Source organism: Andrographis paniculata, unplaced genomic scaffold, assembly GCF_009805555.1.
Source record: "Andrographis paniculata isolate CXL003 unplaced genomic scaffold, ASM980555v1 Contig69END, whole genome shotgun sequence".
NCBI lineage: Eukaryota > Viridiplantae > Streptophyta > Magnoliopsida > Lamiales > Acanthaceae > Andrographis > Andrographis paniculata.
Window position 1 is genome coordinate 2,040,865 of NW_026137605.1, and position 21,216 is coordinate 2,062,080.

The window sequence follows — 21,216 nt, forward strand, 5'->3', positions numbered from 1 at the left end:
AGTAGATTAAGAAAGAAACGAGTATTTTTAATATATATTGCCTTATGCTCAAATAGTTGGTATAAATTTTAATAAAAATAAATAATAATCGATATTTTTTCTATTAAAAAAATTAAAAAAACGAGAATAATTTTTATGACAGAATATATTTTACCATAAATAATACTTCTCAATTCAATATATCAATTTTTATCTAAATATTAAAAGTAATTCATATACTTCTTACGTCCTGCAATAAGGTGACGTTTGTTTTTTGCATGTAAATATTAGTATTATATTGGATTGCAGTAGATTTTTGCATGTAAATATTAGTATTATATTGGATTGCAGTAGAAAAGACAAAAATACCCTTATTAGTTTATTAGTACGGTATAATATAAAAGTAATGACATTTGTGTAATATATTGTAAATTGAAAAGGTATTTATTATGTGAAGTAAGTAGTATAATTACTAAATTAGAAAATGATAACCTTGTTATGTTTTGGGACGGACCAAAATGAAAAATAATAACGTTTCATTAGAACTGGAGGAGTATACATATTAGGATATTTTTTATATTTAATAAAAATATTAAAATCATCAACGTAGAAAATACAATAAACAAACACGTCCTTATTGGAAAAAATGTAAATAAAAAATGAAAAATGATTCTTCTACTACTACAGTTGTTGGTTTGCTATAAACATTCTAAATTCCCAATCCCCAAACATATCCTTCTCTTCCACCCTTCTTCTTCCTCCTTCTCCCATCCATTTTTCATTGTCAAAATCTTCTTCAGTTTTGCAGTGATGAAGGAACGAGAATTGCCTGGGATGAGCAGCAATTTCAGCTCTATGCAGCAACCACCACCACCGCCTTTTCAGGAATTGCAGCAACAGATGTTGCAGCCGTCCAGTTTCGATACACATGACGATTTTCTGGAACAAATCCTCTCACCTGTGCCTCCTTCCGCCGCTTTCCCCTGGACCGACGACCAGCCGTCGCTGACTGCAATGGGGAATTTGGATGAACAATCGGCGCTGGCTTTGGCGTCGAAGATGAGACAACAGCAGATCAGCGCCGGCGCCGCTAAGATGTTGATGCTTCAGCAACAGTTACTGCTTTCCAGAGGTCTCACCGGAGGTAACGGCCAGATGTTCCATGGCGATCACAACGACGTCGTTGACGCGCAATCCTTCGATTCTGCAAATCTGGTCAGCCGTTGCTTTTCATCGTCTTTTTTTCCCCAAAAGAATAAAGCGAAAAAGCACGAAATCATATAAAAATTATCGACTAATTATTACGGAATAAATGCAGGCAAACGATGCATCAGTTAAAGCTGCATTCAGCGATTTCTCAGGATCACTCGGTCAAACCTCGAATCAATCTCCACAATTTTTCCATCCTGAGGTTTTCTCAACTCTCAACAAATTTTCAAATTCCAATTTCTCAATTCCATCCGTTCATTACCGTAAATTCAAATAAATTATACACTATAATGACTCCGCCAGGGCGGAGCATTGCACCAATCGCAGAACTTCGTTTCCTCGGCGATGACTCAGCCGGTGGCGAACGGCGGAGCGTCGGCGGCGGGGCAGCCAAAGCAGAGGGTGAGGGCGAGAAGAGGGCAGGCTACTGACCCCCACAGCATCGCCGAAAGAGTACGAATCAACAACCACTCTGCTACCAAAACCGTTTTTGTTTTCATATTCCATTTTTGTCCTTTGTTTTTATTAAATTTGCATATAAAAAAATAATTTGTTTTTGTTATTATTTTCTTTTTTATTTATTTGTTGACAAAAATGTTAAATATTGAATTTCTGTCCCTATCTTCATGGCTGAAAATGAAATGTGGGCAGTTGAGAAGAGAGAGGATTGCGGAGAGAATGAAGGCGCTACAGGAGCTTGTACCCAACGCTAACAAGGTAGTACTTCCACAATACCCTTTCAAAATCACCCCTCAACCCTTTTTATCGGGCTTTGTTAGTATAAGATTTTGAATTGCTTAATATGTGCATTCTATTGTGATAAGTATTAATAGTAAATATGTAAATAACATCATATAATTACTACTATTATTTAAATTAATATAAATATTTCTCTAATATATGTATCTGGAAAATTAAAGGAAATTTCCTTGGTAAGGCCCTTAATTGTACGGTCACGTGATATGAGTAAAAGGCATAAATTGCGGAACATGGTCATAAATATGGAGAAGTGAAATGGAATTTGTTAGTGATAATTGCAAGGCTGGAGCAGGAATCACAATCGCTGAGTTCTGGGCTTTTCTTGAGTAAATTAACTAGTGATGGGATTTGGTGAATTATTATTATTATTATTTTTTATTTATTTATTTATATAATGGTAGGGAATTGAAAGAATATCTTGCAATGAGATTAAGGGCATATTGATGGTGATGATTTGGTGCATTTGTTAATTGACAGACAGACAAAGCCTCAATGCTGGATGAGATCATCGACTATGTCAAATTCCTACAGCTCCAAGTCAAAGTAAGCCCACCCCACCCCACCCCACCCCACCCCACCCATACATGTGTGCTTATAGATATATATATATATATAAGTATATATGTTATTATTACTATTATTGACAAGATGATGTGAAACAGCAATATTAAATTGGAGAATAGGTCGAGTGCTTGAGAATGACAAGATGAGCTGTTTCTGATTTTCTTGTAATATTTTAATTGCAAGAATTAATGGGTGTGAGTGTGACACATTACAGGTTTTAAGCATGAGTAGGTTAGGGGGTGGTGCAGCTGTGGGTGTCACTCCTTTGGCTGCAGCAAAGTCTTCTGAGGTAATTACCTTTTATTTTATTATTTTTTTAAATTTATGGAATTTCATTAATTAGGGTGTGTTTGTTTGAAGAATTTTGGAGGATTTCCACTATTCATCCAATTTTTTCCTCCCAAAAACATCAAATCAAACACCTATTTTTTATTTTTTATATTATACTAAAAATCAATTTTACATTCAAAACATCACATCAAACCCTATTTATATCACATCATACAACTATTCAAATTCAAAATTTTTACTATTCAAATCCCAATCCAAAATCCAAACCCCCAATCAAACACACCCTAAAAGTTTTTGCTTTTCCTATCGTACCATTACATAATCTCAACGTGGGATTGTTTTGAAATATCTTAGATTTGAATTTGAAGACTTTTTGGGAGAAAAGGGATAAGGGCATTAAAAAGTTTGATATAGTTTTCTAAGTTCTGAGCAATTAGAGACTGATTGTATTTATTGAGTTTTTCAATTTGTTGAAAATATTTTATTTTTTTAGCTAAAATATTATTTATAAATCAATCTTACAACCCTCCTTTTGTGAGTTTGAATTCTTTTTTTTTTAAAAAAAATGAAAAATGTACTATCTCTGTCATTCAAATTTATTTATTTATTTATTTTATTGTTATCTAAATTTATTCTGGTTTCTTTCTTTAGTTAAAAAGAAATACTCTCTCCATCCCGAAACTAAATATTCATTTGTTTTTTACACGTAATTTTAAAAATATTAATATTACATTAGGATCTAGTAGGAATAAAATAGAAATGACTAAAATAACCTTATTAGTACGTGTGATATAAAGGTAATGACATTTGTGTAATATATTGTAAGTTGCAATGGTATTTGTAATGTTAGATAGATAGTACAGTTACTAAAAAAAGAAATGTATACTTTGTTATGGGATAGACTAAAATGGAAAAATGGATACTTTGTTATGAAACGGAGAAAATATTATTTTCTCTATTTTTTTAATTTACTCTAAATAGAAAATATTTTTATTTTTACCTACTTTTTTTCAAATGCATATCCGGTCAAATAAATATATATTTTATTGATGGAGGGAGTAGTATAATACGATACTTTTAGAAAAATTAAAATAGTACCAAACGCCCAAAAAATATTGTCTAAAACAAATGCATTTGTTTGGACCTAATAACATACGTAAGACAACCTATATTGTTACGAAAGAGGAATAATCAGCGTCTTATTTTGGATTGTTTTACATGATATTTTATATGAAAAATGAGTGTTTAGATATTATACTCCCTCCGTCCCAATATAATAATTTTGTTTACTATTTTTGTTCGTTCCAAAACAATAGTCTTACTTTCATAAATAATCATATCACTATATAATTACCTTTACTATTTCATTATTATTACACAATTGCTACTATATTTTACATTAATACACTCACAAGAGCAAAAATGTCTTTTACCTATACTTTTTATCCATTATCAATATAATATCAATATTTCTTAAATTTCGTAGTCAACACAACCAAGACTATTGTTTCGGAACGAAGGGAGTATTTTTTAAAAAAAATTAATGTATAGTAAAACATACCAATGTTTTGTTTACATAGATATTGATAGAACTTTTAATAATAGTGATCTACATTAATTTTTTTTTATAAGAAATTTCATATTAAATACTAATATATATATATATATTTAAACTATATATTTCTCTCTTTAGACAGAGCCCAAATGTGTATAAGTAGAAAATAATTTAACCAGAAATAAATGTATTGTGACACATTAGAGATGGAACTTGGAAGGGAATACTATTGTTTAAAACTTCTTTCATTTCAAAATACTTGCATGTACTGTTATATCTTTTTTATTATTTCTGTATTTACTCTTTCTTAAAGTAGCTTAGAATACTTGGCATTTAGAATATTGTGTTTGATTTGTTTTTTTATAGGTATATGTTATTTTCTAAGTGAAAATGATTGTATGTTATGCTTCATATAAAAAGTAAATATATATATATATATATTTTTTTTATTTAAAATGGTGAACTACATTATTAAAAAGATTGAAATATATATATATATACAAAAAGAAAAATAATTCTTTTTGTTTGAAATATTTTGTACATTATCATTGAAAGTATATTTTTTGAGGAACCGAGGTTTCATTAGATACTGATTTTTTAAATTTTGAAAAACAAATAATAATAGTAAATAATTAAGAAGTATTTAATGTAATATTTTCAATAAAAAAATATGTATTTTATTTAATACTCCCCTCTGTTCCACAAACCAAAAAGCCGGTTGGAGTTTTGTAGTAGATTAAGAAATAAGAGTATTTTATTGATCAGTGGAAGTGTTCAAAGAGATTTTGACATTTTTGCTCTTTGACTTTTTGTATAAAGTTAATTGTATGTGTAATGGTATTTTGATACTAGTGTATAATTATTTTTTCTAAAATAAAAAAAAAATATTTTGAGTTGGAGGAATGGAGTATTTTTGTTTTAAAAAATTACTATCTACAATTAGTATAAAAATGTTGCTCAAAGTAGTTTTAGCGTGCATTGAACCCATGAGCTAATCTTATATATTCCGAACAGGGAAGAACCGGCAACGGAACACCGACGGCGGTGGTGTCGACATCTAACCACAAAGAAGGGATTCCGGCGGCGGCGGTGACGGAGCAGCAGGTGGCGAAGATGATGGAGGAAGACATGGGCTCCGCCATGCAGTACCTCCAGGGTAAGGGCCTCTGCCTCATGCCCATATCCCTCGCTACCGCCATTTCCACCGCCACTCCCCGGAACCACCACAACCTCAGCGGCGGCCCACCCTCCCCAAGCATGTCAGCTCTCACCGTCCAATCGACGACCGTGCTCGGCGGAAGCAGCGCCGCTGCCGGAGAAATCGCCGGAAAACATTCTAAGGTTAGTGACCGTAATGGAGTTGATTAATTGAATTATTTTGTTAACATAAGGCTTTTTCAATAAGGAGAGTACTGAAAAATTACTAATGTGGCCTTTTTATGTATATCATTATGCGAACAAGACGACACCGTTTTGATGCGTAGTCTTGTCTTAATTGGGCTTTTCGCGCTAACAATGTGTTTTTTTATAATTTGAATGCTTTAGATTAATAAATAAATTGGAGTAATTAATGTTCTTCCTCGTTATTCCTGCCTATTTTGTTTCAATAATTTATTGCTATTTGGAATTGTAATTATATATATATATATTTCATAAAATGTAAATTGTCATATATATATGTACGCAATTATATATATTTGAATAATTGGACTTAATTATAATAAATGGATCGAGTGAAAACAACGTTATTTATATCAGATGATAAAAATTTAAATTACAACAAACACACTCGAACTCAAATAACCATACATTGAAAACTATTTCATTAGTACCATGTAGTGGCGAGGCTCGGGGTCTCAAACCTCCGCCCTCGTCGAATTCAATCCATTCTTACTAAGTTAATATTTTTATATTTATTAAATACATTAATATATATATATTTTTATATCATAAATTCTGTTCAAAATGAGAGATACATTTAGGAAATCCTTCAGCTCCCTTCGTATTCATTTACGGTAGTTAGTTATACAGAATGTTAGACCTATCAAAATGGGTTAATAGGGCGGATTGACCCACAATTCATGGTGGAACGGATCAAAATTTCATTAACCCAATCTACCGGCGGGTGATGCCCATGAGCTTTTTTTAAAAAATAATATTAAAAATATTTTTGTAATTAATATTTTAAAATAACTAAAAATAGTTTTATTGTATAATCTAAATAATAAATATTTTAAAATAAAAAAATATAAAAAAATTTCAATTCTAAATAGTACCATTAGTTAGTGTGTTTAAAAAAACTAATAATAAGAAATATTTTACAAATAAATCATAATTAATTTTATGAAACAAATGATGAAAAATCAAAATAAATAAAAGTGGCATTGATAAAAATAAAAGTAACTTGTAGACAATATTTATTAATTTATTTAAGCTACTTTTATTGTCTTAACTAAAAATATATCTTTTCAGTAGATTAAAAATAATAATATATTATTTATTAAATAAAATGTACATGATGATTTTGATATTTTTTTCTCTTTGTACGTTATTTATAAATTAATTTAATTGTATTTACAATGGTATATTTGTAATTTACATAAAATTAAAATATATTCTGATATTAATATTTGATTACTTTTATTATAATTTTTTAATATGACAATAAAAAATAATTAAAAAAAATATTTAGTTGATAACCCGCCTCACGGGCTAACCCACTCTCAACCCACGGCCCACGTGGGTTGGCCCGTTTAGGCCCACATTTTTACGGGCTTATAAAATCACAACCCAATCCTCCTAAAAAGTGAGGCGGGCGGGCCAATCCGACGGACTCAATCCATTTTGACGGCTTCACTAGATGCACTTTGTAGCGGAATAAATCAATTTATAAATGCAATATTTAATTTGTTAATTCGTATGTATGTTAAGCATGATAATAAATTGAAATATATTGAATCTAACGATATATTTTTGAATGGTAACTGAATAGTTAATTCTGGCTGCCCATTAATTGATTAATTAATTAAATATAAATATATCTCCCTGACTTAGTCTCCAAATGTTTTTATTAGAGTGTGTGTTTCCTTGACTTTCTCCATTTTTTTCTCAACCAACACTTAACCATATTTTATTATCTGCCCAAAAACTACTCTCTCACTCTAATTAAAAAATATTGCAATAATATATATATATATATATATCTCACCAAATATTGTTGTAAGAACTTCTGAAGCATTGTAAAATTTTCTGATGAAAAAAGGTATGTACATTGTACAAAATCCAATCTTTTTTCATGGGTTTTCTTGTTTTTATCTATACATGCAATTTTGTTACAAATTCTTGCCCTTTAATTGGATTTGGTTTAATTTGTTTGTTAATGCAAATTCTATTTACAAACCATTTTGGTTAAATGCACTCTTCTTATGCAACCACTCTGATTTTTATTTTTATTTTTTGCACAAATATTTGATTTGATATTTTTTTTTATAAACATTTTAGTAAAACTCAAGTTTTCGTTTATGATCACATGAGTGCTATATGTAAATTTTGTTAAGGATATCAACAAAGAAGAAAGAAGTTGATTAAATCGGAAAGTAAATAGCTCGACCGGGATTTAATCGATATATTATTACAAGTTGACGTTGTGGAGAATAATGTTGCAATCAAATGTTGCAACATGGTGGTATGTCCCAAAATTTTCGACGGACAAGCCGTGCGCCTCCACGACTTCTTACACATTCGCAAATATTCCGTCAAGAAATGCAAGAATTTCATTTCCATCATCCATTTGTGGTCGTGGTCGTGGTTGTGTCAGTGCTAATGGTTCGTCCCAACAATGCCCCACGACGTCCCCCTCGGGGTCGGGAGTTGTTGAGGCCAATTTGAACGACGGGGCCGAGGCGGGAACCGGAGTTTTCGAAGAGATGGTTGATGAAGATGGTGTGTTCAAATACTATGGTGCTGGAGAGTGGAAGAAGTCCTCATCAAGAAAGGTTGTTTCAATCATCAATCCTACAACAGGAAAGCCTCACTATAAGGTTCAAGGTATGTATATGTAATATGTACGCGTGTGAAAAAATTGTCTATATTTTTCCCAATTAAATAAAAAAATATTGGATAAATTGATTTCTTAGTGTCACTCTTATTATTTTAGTCTCGTAACGAAACCTGTTGCAAACTAATTGCGTAAGTGGAAAATTTTCGCAATTTTAGTCCTCCGGTGTCGGAGATGCCTACTGGGACAGAAGACACCTGACAAACACGTGTATTTTTATTTTATTTTATTTTTTAATTTTCAACTTTTTTTGAATTTTTTTAATTTTTACAAAAAAGACAAAATAAATACAAACTTTTTTTTTTTTTAAAAAAAAAAAATCTATTTGTCCGCCAAGTGTCGTTGACCTGACGGACTCGTGTCCTCCGGCGAGCCACGCCGGTACCACGTAAGCATCTCCGACGCCGAAGAACTAAAAATACAAAAAATTTTCACTTACATGACTAGTTTGCAACAGTCTCCGTATATGAGACTAAAACAATAAAAGAGTCCAATTATGGACCAAAATATTAGTTTACCAAAAAAATATGTGATGTTACGACCAGCTGCCGATCCATAAATTTTTTTTACTGTTTGCACAATATATAAACTTAAAAATAAAATAAATTATAAGACTCAGATTTATTAAATAATAATAATAATATAATATTATTTTGTATATTTATATTTTAAAATATAAATTAATTATTTTAATTGAATTTAATTTTAATTATTTGGATATTGATGATATTTTAAATTTTAAAATTTAAATAATTCATCTAATATTTTTTTTTTGGATAATAATTTTATTTTAAATTTTAAATAGGGCATTAAAATTTTTTAATGGTAGCATATTTATTAAAGTATAAAATTTTTCTTTTGATATAATAAAATAACTGGCAGGCTATTTTAAGTGTTTAGTTTTATAACTTCGACAACAACGTAAAGTGTGGACTTATGCTAGCGGTGACGTGTTGATATTTTTACTTAGGTATTAAAATTAGATATTTGGAATATATGGTATAAATAAATAAAATAATACTAATGAAATGCACTAACAAAATTTAAATATAGGGGTTTGTTTTTGGTTTGATTTGAAGTTTAATTTAATTAATATTTTATAATAAAAAGAATTAAATAGAAAATTAAAATTAAATAGAAAATAAAAATTGAATAAATTTTTTAAATAAAAAAAAAATGTATTCTAAGTAATGGTGGGCATCTTTAACACACGGTATTGCTACATGCAGCACACCGTATGTATTCATATAATATAAATACAACATATAAACTAACAACATATGATGTAATATTATACAATACAAACAATATTTGATTTCAGCACACTAACTACAATACACTTGTAATTATGAACCAACAATACAAATACAACATATAAACTAACAGAACATGTTATAACCATGCACAACACAAATAATAGTTGATTTCAGTACACCATATACACTTATAACACTTGTAATTATGAACCAATATCACATGTCGTTATTATACACAATATATGTTGTGTATAATAAAATTATGTGCTATTTATATATCAACATGATGAGATTTTTTCAATTTAGCATTCTAACCGTTCTCATATATATATATAATACAATTTTGTATGTGTATATATAGAAAAGTTGGAATTAATTGTACATAAACCCATCAATACCTCATCTTCAAATGCTATTTAAATTAAAATTTAAATAAAAAAAATTCAAACCAAAACAAATAAATCCAAAGATTTCAAGTCATGTTGAGTATATAATTTTGAATGAAAATTTGATATTTAATAAGCAAAAAAAAAAAAAAAAAATACTTTTGTAATAAAATTACATTCTCATTACTCAATTAATAAGTTATCGAGTTTCTGTATATAAGAGGTTCACACTTACTAAATATATTTAAGTTTAATAAATTTAATAGATAACTTAATATAAATTTAATCTAACTTATAGTCTAAATAGTTATATTTAACCACAATTGAATTTTTAATCTAATATATATATATATATTCATAAATTGAACTAACTTCTTGGATTTAATCTTATTAAATACACATATATACACATTTATAATTCTTACAATTTTTCTATTAAACAGCTTGTACAAAAGAAGAGGTCGATGTAGTAATGACCATGGCGAAATCCGCCCAAAAGTCATGGGCACAAACACCGCTTTGGAAACGAGCAGAGCTTCTTCACAAAGCCGCGGCCATCCTCAAAGAGCATAAAGCCCCGATCGCAAAGGCTTTGATAAAGGAGATTGCCAAACCGGCAAAAGATGCCGTCACTGAGGTATATGTAGATTAAAATTATATTCTCTCTATTATTCAAATTTATGTATATTTCTTAATTTTTAGATTGTCATAAAAAATATTATCACTACTCTTTAGTAAAAAAATGTGATAACGTTCGTTACGCACTGCAAAATTAAATAAAATAAATTTACTTCTACAATAAAAATAAGCGTAGTATAACTGAAGTAGAATCGTCTTCTTAGAAATATTTTTTTTTTTCGATTGTTTAATATATAGATATAATAAAATGGGGGATTATGGAAAATAAAAATAAAAATAAAAATATCAAACTAAAAATCTACGGCTAAAAGATAAATTAAATAAAAATAAGCTTCCAGTTTATGAATAAAATTGACAATTTGGATAGTGAGTTTGATCATCGATAAATATTTAATTTTATTGGTTTCTAAATAAATTAGTTATAATTACTGTCACGACGCCTAAAAATACATATAATATAAACATTTGAACGCATGCAATTTTTAACCAATCAAATTCTTTATATTCTTTTGTACTTTTATTTGTAATATATATATAAAAAACAAAGTATTATCCATCTATATTAAAAAATGCACAGAAAAGTTAAGTATAAAATAGAATGACAGAAGAAGTAATAATCTCACCAAGTAACTTTTTTTTTTATTTTTTGTTTTCTTTTACAACATTTGAAAAAAAAAAAAAAAAAAAAAATCACGACGATATTGTACGACTAAATTATATGTAGGTTGTGAGATCTGGGGATTTGATCTCTTATTGCGCGGAGGAAGGAGTCCGAGTCTTGGGACAAGGTTCATTTCTTGTATCCGATAGCTTTCCCGGAAATGAAAGAACCAAATATTGTATAACATCTAAGGTATGTATGTTTGTATGTATGCGCGCGTATTATTCGCTTGGAACTCATATTTTTAAATGTTGTATAATATAATTCTATCAGTTATAACGTCCTAAGTAGTACTATAATTTCAAAATAGCGTTACTTCAAGGAAAAATATAAATTTTGTTACGTAGACGATATTTATTACTCCCTCTGTCTCAAATATGGTGTCCTTTTTACTATAGATACGAGAATTTAGGAGAAATATAATTATTATATAATTAAAAATGTATTAATGAAAATAATAATTATTTAATAAAAATAATTTTAAATTAACATATTAAAACTAAAATGTATAATACTTTTCTAAAAACAGAAAGTGACAAAATAAATGAGACAGACGAAAATGGAAAGATAGACACCGTAAGTGAGACGAAGGAAATTTCATTTTAGTTTTTAAAATAGGCTATGGTTCTATATTTCAATCCTCGTTTTTAATTAGGATTATTTGAGGGGTGTGTTTGTTTGGCTTATTTTATTTCTACTATATATATATATTATTCTTTTAAATCATCATATCAATTCTTTTTTAGATGACGATATCAAACAATAATTCAAATCAAAACTCGAAATTCAAACCCATTGAACAAATAGAATATTCTATAAAACTTTTGATCTCGAAGTTAAGTTTCAATCAATTTATTTTTAGTACAACTAAATATATGATTTTGCCTTTGATCCTAAAGATCCCTTTAGGTGTTGTTCTAGCAATTCCACCTTTTAATTACCCGGTAAATCTCGCGGTCTCTAAAGTTGCACCGGCTCTCATTGCCGGGAATGCCCTCATCATCAAGCCTCCGACGCAGGTACACCATTAATTCATCGATCACTTATACCTACATTCATCTTGCCTTCGATTTTTTGGTAATAAACATCGCATGACTTATCCTTTTGAATTGTAGGGTGCCGTGGCGTGCCTTCATATGGTGCATTGCCTTCACTTGGCGGGGTTTCCCGAGGGACTTATTAGTTGTATCACGGGGAAAGGCGCCGAAATCGGGGATTTTCTTACAATGCACCCCGGAGTGAATTGCATAAGGCAAATGATCGCAAACTCTATTGATATCTTTGTTTTTCTAAACATAACTTAAGTTTGTGCCGTTAATTTGCTTGTTTTTTTTTTTTGTTAGTTTTACGGGTGGCAACACTGGCATCAAGATTTCAAAGAGAGCCGGAATGATTCCCCTACAAATGGAGCTCGGAGGGAAAGACGCTTGTATTGTTCTTGAGGATGCCGATATCGACTTGGTAGCCACAAACATATTGAAAGGGGGATTTTCTTATAGGTACTTATATACTTTTCACGTTTAACATATTTATCGCTTAGGCTCTGTTCTCTTTGATAATTATTTTTTAGAATTGTACTATCTCTATGTTTTCTTATAAGAATATACTTATTTTATCTTATAATAAAATATTATATTTAAATATAGAAAACATACACATTTTAATATTTTCTTATAAGAATATATTATTTTATTTTATAAAATATCATATCCAACTACTATTTTTAAATATAGAAAAAATACACACCTAAAGTGTTTCAAAATAGTGGTTTGAAAATTTTGACAAATCATCGATATATATGTATGTGTGCGAAAAATGATTGTACCGTATTTCATGGTTGAACAATATAGATGTGTTATATACAGTTAATTTATGCATCGAGGCTACACTTACTATAAGAGATTATTTGTTCGTGAGTATGTAACTAATGCATTCGGTTGTACTTCTATTTTGTCTTAACAACGACAGTGGTCAAAGGTGCACCGCGGTGAAGGTTGTATTGGTGATGGAATCCGTGGCCGATGCTTTAGTCGAAAAAGTGAATTCAAAAGTGGCGGAATTGAGCGTGGGGCGCCCCGAGGATGACTGCGACATCACACCGGTGGTGTCAGCCGCTTCGGCAAACTTGATCGAAAGCTTAGTGATGGATGCCAAGGAAAAGGGAGCAACACTTTGCCAAGAGTACAAGAGGGAGGGAAACCTCATTTGGCCGTTGCTATTAGATCACGTTCGCCCCGACATGAAGATAGCGTGGGAAGAACCGTTCGGGCCTATTCTACCCGTAATTAGGATTAGCTCCGTCCAAGAAGGAATCCATTATTGCAACGCGAGCAATTTTGGCCTCCAGGTACGCATCGTGCACCTACTATGTATAAACATATGGTTTCGTACTGAGAGTGTGTAGTTCAAGCGGTTGAACCCCTCTATTCACATGCTAAAGGTTAGGGATTCAATCCCCAAGGGGTGTGTGAGTGCGTGAGTGTATGGATAAAAAAATATTGACAACAGCTACAGTGCTGAATATAAAAGTCATTCATATTCAAAAATTTTATATTCAGCACTGTGTTGAATAGCACATCGTGTGCTAATGGACAATACACAACATGCGTTAATATAATACAAATACAGTATATAAATTAATAACACATGATATATTTTCACACATCATATACAACAGTTGATTCTAGCACACAACATATACAACACATGCTATAATTATGAACAAATAGCATGTGTTATGTGTAATAAAGAGATGTGTTGTTTCTGTATTTTACGTATACTAATTTTGGAAAATCGGCACCCTAACCATCTCATATATATATATGATTTCGTAGATATTTAACACAATGGTAAGAGCTAAAGATTATAAAGATGGATCCTAATGTCTTAAACTAGCCTTTTAGACTGACTTAGTTTACAGGTTACTTCACTATGTTCAGGGGTTCGTTAAATGACCACTCCAAAAGTAGTGACTTCAGGTCTCCATGTTATCAAAATAAATATACAAATGGATCTGAACATTATGAGTTTAGATCCACAGTGACTCCGGAACTAGATATAAATTTTATTGTATTATTCACTGTTGTAGTTACAAAAGGATGCACAAAATTTTTATCGCGTAAAGATTAAGTATACAAATGTAGAGATTATGCCCAATCTTGTGCTTAGGACGCGAGGATAGATCATAGAACGAATTTCATGTCTTTACATTATTAGAACATAGATCTTACAAATACGATTTTCTTTCGCGCATACTATATATGGTGTAGGGGTGTGTCTTTACTAAGGACATTGACAAGGCGATGCTAATCAGCGACGCCATGGAGACGGGGACAGTGCAGATCAACTCGGCCCCGGCTCGGGGACCCGACCATTTCCCTTTCCAGGTGATCAAACTAATTAGTTCGATCGACATCTTCGAGGAATATGTATATGTTGTTTTTGATGGACTTTTGTGATCATATTGTGGGTTCTTGAATTAATTTTTCTCAGGGAATAAAAGAGAGTGGAATAGGATCACAAGGAGTGACTAACAGCATCAACATGATGACCAAAATCAAGACCACTGTAATAAATTTGCCTATTCCTTCTTACACCATGGGATAGAGATCGATTAAGACACTTCCTACAACAAATTATATCTAACTATCAAAGGTATTTGTTTCTTGATTTCGATAAAATTATTTACGGATAATTGTTTACTTTGTGTTTTTAGCTGGCGCTATTTTTTCAAATTATATATATATAAAAAAAAAAATACATTAACACAATATATATAATATATACTTTATTCACTTAAAAAAAAATTAACAATTTAATCCAAAAGATATTTTTTTAATATTACAGATATTTCCTAGTACCTAACATAAAAGAAAAAAAAACATACATCCAAATGAAAGATGTTTTTAACTTAAATATACTTTGACACATTATTTCATTCCTGATTAAAAAGAAAAAAATTACCCTTTTTTTTCTTAATAAAAATATAGTACTGCCCCTGTCAACTATCAATCTATCCATTTATTTTTTATACGTTAATTTTTAAATATTAATTATTATATCAAAATATAATAAAAATAAATAGATTTGGCGGTGGACGGAGGTAGTATAATTTTTCCCACAAAATATTTAAAATAATAATAAAAAAAATTTTCACCCAAACAATATCACAAAACCCATTAATGGATGGCTTTTTTTTTTGTGTTTTTTATTTTAATTTAAATAATAATTAGATATAATGTACTGTAAAAAAAATAATAATAATGTACTATGTTATAAGGAAGTGTATATAATAAAAATTTGAAAAAAAAAAAAAAAATACTATTCCCTCCGTCCCAGATACCATGTTCACGTTGTGGTTTCTGTCCGTCCCACGTACCATGTCACGAAAATGATTATCCACTTTAATCTCATTTTAAATTTTTTAATTTTAATTAAACTAATTAGTTATCTTAATCTTAATTTATAATTATTTATATCATAAGATAATTATTTTCACTAATACATTCTTAATTATCTACTAATTACACCCCTTTTAAAATACAGTGTCTACAGTGTAGCAAACACGGTATCTGGGACGGATGGAGTATAATTTTTACCCAATATTAATATATCATGTTTCGTGCTTTTCTTGTCAGTTTCGATCTTTTGTGCACAATGAGTCAAGTTGGATTCAATCTTTTCAACAAGGAGATCAAACATTCATGGAAAAAAAACGACAAGGATGCTGATTTAATTCGTTTAAAGGGTCATGTATTTTTATATAAAAATATATTATTTTATTTCATAAATTATTTTATAAACTTATTATTTAGATCAAAATTTAAATATAAAATATAAAATCAAATATAGTATTTTTTGGAGTTTGATTTTATTAGTTATTAAAATAATTATATGAAAAATATTTTTTTAAAAAAATAAATAATATATATAATTTTTTTTTCTATAAAGAATCGCAATAATTGAAAATTTAAAAACAAAATCAAAGTAAACTACCAAAGAACATACTATACATTTTGGCTTGTCTATACGGGGCTAGTTTGAATGCGCAATGTACTTTTACACTTATGGTGTGTTTGTTCGGGGATTTTTTTTCAAATATACTATTCATTCAATTTTTTTCTTAAAAAATATCAAATCAAATACGTATTTTTTATTTTTTATATTATACAAAAAATTAATTTTACATTCAAAACATTACATCAGCACCTATTTATATCACATAATACAATTATTCAAATTCAAAATTTTTACTATTCAAATCTCAACTCAAAATCTAAACCCAAAAACAAACACACCCTTATAGTATGAATATACGACGCAAACAACAAGTGTAATAAGATTTATTCCGCTCTTGATTGAATGCATCCACACAATTGATGGTGAGAGATGTCTCTTTCCCTTTTGTCCCCAAGCAAACTTATGGCCTCAATTCATCCTTCGATTCTTTCTTTCAATTCGAAATTTTCTTTGGCTTTCATGATTCATCTTTTCAAGAAAAGACGATTATTTGTACCCACGAACAAAGAAACAGTTCGGGGTTCAACTAGAAGCATATTGCTAGATAAAGAATGTGACGGTGTATCAATGGAGGCTGTATTTGTTTTGTAAAATAATTTGAAATGGTATATTTTTTTGTGAGACATAGAGATCTGTGTAAGTAATATAAAAATAATGAATGTGTAATATATATATTTTTTTTCCTGAAAAATGTATATGAGAGAAAAAAGCGTAAAGAATACAACCGGAGTAAAATTTTGTGTTGGAAAACAATGAGGGATGTTTGCATGAGAGAAATGTATCGTGAAATAAAAGAATAAAAATGCAAATGATCAATTATTCTTTCGCAATTTGAACTATTTACCTCAATCGTTTGATGTTGTTTTCATTCACACTTTAGTTTTCATCGATTTTACTATTTTTATATAAAAATATTGCGTTCTACAAGTATTTTATTTTGAAGTATCTTCTAACTTTTATTTTTTTTTTATTTGATTGTCACTTAATAGAAAATTATTTATAAAAAAAAAATATCACTATTAACCGGCACAATTTTTAATATAAATATATTATTTTATTTTATAAAATATCACATCAAAATACTATATAAACATATTTTCAAATTAAGACCTAATTCCAAACTCTTATATAATTGTATTACAGGATTTGTTTGATTTTGATTTGAAAATATTTTTTTATTGAAAAATTGATTTGAAATTAATATTTTGTTATATGAAATAGTGTGTTTGATTAGTTATTTAATTTGAAATAATTTTTTACTAACGTATATAAAATTATGTCAGTAATAAAAAATAAAAAAAATTAATATTAATTTTTGTGAGAAAATAAAATGTATATATTGAGAATTATATAAGTAAAAATGAATTGGACAAACAACCATTTTTATAATAAAAAATATATTTAATATCGCCTCGAAAATTTTGAAACAATTTAATATAATAAAATACATATTTAATATAGCCTCAAAAATTCCAAGACTATTTAATTTAATATAATAAAAATATATATTTAATAGAGTTTCGGAAATTCCGAGACTATTCTAATTAATCCGAGACCAACCCAATTTAGTTTATTCAGAATATATTATATATGTATTAATATGGTCTCGGAATCCATTCCGAGACAATTTTCCGAGACCGAATTTATTTTTTTTGGTACTGATAGTGAGATATATATATATATATATATTTGTTAAATTTTTAATACCAAAACCCAAACAAACTCATAAATATGATATTTAAAACCATTAACTAATTTAGCGAATCATTTAATTATATAACTTATTATCATACTTACCATAAATTTATATACAAATAAATTTATAGTAAGTATGATAAAGAACATAAACATGGCAAGTTGAATAAAATCTTGACCATTAATTTATTGATTTTTAAATTTAATAGGGATTAGAATAAATTAATTTTAGGATTGTGTACTAAAGACCATATCCAAAAATCCAATCATAGTTTCAAATTTCGACTTTATAGTGTTTGGTTTGAATTTTTATTATTCTAAGTATATACATTATGTACAATCCCATTAATATATATATATATATATATTTTCTCCAATAAAATACTAAATTAAAAAATTATTACACAAACTCAAATCATTATTACACAAAATCTATTTGGTAATAACATTCAAACCTTTATACCAAAAGTGTCAAAATGTTCACATTATGAAAAAGATACCAAAATTTTTACCCATATTTTTTTTTTCTCCAACAATTACTTTTTACTTTTTTATATTATACTATAAATTTATTTTATATTCAAAATATCACATCAACCTCTAATTATATCACATCAAATAACTATTCAAATTCAATGTTTTACTATTCAAAAATCAAAACCTAAAATCCCAAAACCCACAGACAAACAGACCCTTAATAATTTCTAGTAGATTCTACCCACCCCCCTTCTCCACCTACCCCTACCCCCCTTACCTATATATATATATATATATGTACTTACTACAACCACACAATGAAAAAAAAACATCCTAAGCACACCTAGACTTGTCCAAAACATGTGTTCACTAAAAAAGACAACAATGTCTATGATCTTCTTCTTCTTGTTCATTTTAAGTATTCCAAAAGATGTGAATTCGGCCGAAGATCAACAAAAAGTTGTCAAGAATCTCGACGTCGCAAAATACATGGGGCGATGGTACGAGATTGCATCGTTCCCGTCGATATTTCAGCCCAAAAGTTACGCGAACACGAGGGCGACGTATAGCCTTAATCCTAATGGCACAATTACGGTCCTCAACGAGAGTTGGAACAACGGGAAAAGTGTTAGCATTCAAGGCATTGCCTTTAAGGCCGACCCTAAGAGCGACGAGGCTAAGCTTAAAGTTAGATTCTTTGTGCCGCCTTTTCTTCCTATCATCCCTGTCACCGGAGATTATTGGATTCTGTTCGTCGATGTCAATTATCAACATGCTTTGGTCGGGCATCCCTCGAGGAATTATCTTTGGGTAAGTCGCAATTCTTATACTTTTGAGATGATATTAAGATCTTACTTTTATAGAGAATTGTGTATAGAATGTAAGAATTTGCTTACTTTGTTGAACTAATTAATATTATTTTATTTGTCGTCTAAATTTATATTTATTTATTTTTTATTTTAAAATATTCTTATTTTTTCTTTTAGTAAAAAATAATGGTTGTGTTCTTTTGTAATTTTAGCACATGTTTTTACTATTCTACTTATTCAGATTATTTTTTTTTTCAAAAATATCACATCAAACAATTATTTTTTTTTAATATATTATTATACTATAAATTTATTTTACATTCAAAACATCACATCAAACAACTATTCAAATTCAACTTTTTACTATTCAAAAATCCAAATAAAAAATTTAAACCTACAAACAAACACACCCAGTATTTTTAACTTATTTTTTAATATAAGTTCATTTTTCTATTTTTGCTTACGTTTCTTAAAATTCATGCTAGATCAAATGGATATAAATATGGAAGAAGATATATATATTATTAAGTATAATAAAATAACTAGGGTCTAAATATTGTAAGATTTGTGGGTTTTTTTTTTTTTTTTTGTCAAAAAGAAAATAAATACATTTTCTCAAAAGAAATATATATATTACATATATTTATTATTTTTATATTATCTATGCAAAGTGCTTTCATATAATCAAATATTTCAACCTATTTCACACGAAAAACACATCCTGTATTTCTTTTTGTTTCTTTTTTTCTTTTTTAAATCTTGCAATTTTTGAATTTTGTATATTAGTATTGTTATTTGTTTTTAGTTTCATCTTGAAATATCATGTTATAGTAAGGTGTTTGCTTTTAATTTCAAATAAAAAAAACAATAGCATTAGGTTCTCAAAATTCATATTAAAATATTGTTTAAATTAAAATTGAAATAAAAAATTCAATTTCAAAAGCAAAACTAAGTTTACAACAATAAAAAAATTAAATGTGCTACTACATATATATCATGATAAATAAAAGGTGCTACTATATATATATATATATATAAAGAATGATAATCAAGTATGTTCTTTATTATGGGATGATATATTGCTGTATGAAATCATCAACTTACCTATTCTAATACAAGGAACATAAATTATTATTATTATTATTATTATTATTTATTAATTAATTAATTAATTAATCAATTAATTTGTGCTGATGCAGATTCTGAACAGAGAACCTAAACTGGATGAAAAAATCTACAATGAACTGGTGGAGATGGCTAAGGAACAGAAATATGATGTTAGCAGACTACACTTGACTCCACAAACTCAGATGTGATCACAAATAAACAGACTTTTTAATTAAAAAGTTCATCAATAATTTCATTTCATGGCCATGTGGCTAGGCTAAATCTGTGCTATGGATATTTTGTTGTTTCATACAATACATACATTTTTAAGGTTTGTTTAAACTACTATTATGATTTTTTGGGTTTCAGCAATACTAAGGTTAATAGAAATGTCATCCAACTGAATGGCGATCGTTACAAAAATAAAAAATTTCGCCAACTTTGCGGTCACCGGCAGCCACCGTATCCTACAAACTCGGCCACATAGTTTATCGTCTTGGAAATTAATGCACAAAAGTTCAAAGCATTGCAACAAAGTTGTACTACATATAGTGGCGGAGTAAAGAGTTACTCCGCTAAGAGGGCTAAAGAATTTCATTGAGGTCGAAAAATTATATATTTTTATTATTTTGAATGAAATTGATGATGAAAAAAATATATTATCACGTATTCAATCAAACTAAAAATATTGACCTTGTAAGAATTATTCGAATTTAGACAAGCAGACAGAAGACTATGGGTCAGAAGACTGCC

The 21,216-nt window shown here is 28.8% G+C and overlaps 3 protein-coding genes across 4 annotated transcripts; all 3 read left to right on the forward strand.

The window, feature by feature from the left end:
• Positions 1–576: 576 nt before the first annotated feature.
• Positions 577–5,852, forward strand: LOC127263375 (bHLH transcription factor RHL1-like). Of its 2 annotated transcripts, none has more exons than XM_051292364.1 (7): positions 577–1,194; positions 1,298–1,390; positions 1,516–1,641; positions 1,840–1,905; positions 2,425–2,490; positions 2,726–2,800; positions 5,372–5,852. In XM_051292364.1, the coding sequence occupies exons 1-7, from the start codon at positions 646–648 to the stop codon at positions 5,723–5,725; spliced, it is 1,329 nt and encodes a 442-aa protein (XP_051148321.1). In that variant the 5' UTR covers positions 577–645; the 3' UTR covers positions 5,726–5,852. The 2 variants fall into 2 exon arrangements, with proteins under 2 accessions (XP_051148321.1, XP_051148319.1); XM_051292362.1 differs by having other exon boundaries at positions 582–1,194; positions 1,492–1,641.
• Positions 5,853–8,013: 2,161 nt separating this feature from the next.
• On the forward strand, positions 8,014–14,962 carry LOC127263605 (NADP-dependent glyceraldehyde-3-phosphate dehydrogenase-like). The gene is made up of 9 exons (XM_051292713.1): positions 8,014–8,404; positions 10,500–10,693; positions 11,420–11,548; positions 12,256–12,375; positions 12,472–12,608; positions 12,700–12,855; positions 13,325–13,703; positions 14,626–14,742; positions 14,849–14,962. The coding sequence occupies exons 1-9, from the start codon at positions 8,014–8,016 to the stop codon at positions 14,960–14,962; spliced, it is 1,737 nt and encodes a 578-aa protein (XP_051148670.1).
• Positions 14,963–18,876: 3,914 nt separating this feature from the next.
• On the forward strand, positions 18,877–20,987 carry LOC127263887 (temperature-induced lipocalin-1-like). Its single transcript, XM_051293170.1, has 2 exons — positions 18,877–19,357; positions 20,556–20,987. Exons 1-2 carry the CDS (start codon positions 18,908–18,910, stop codon positions 20,670–20,672), a joined length of 567 nt encoding a protein of 188 aa, XP_051149127.1. The 5' UTR covers positions 18,877–18,907; the 3' UTR covers positions 20,673–20,987.
• Positions 20,988–21,216: the final 229 nt, after the last annotated feature.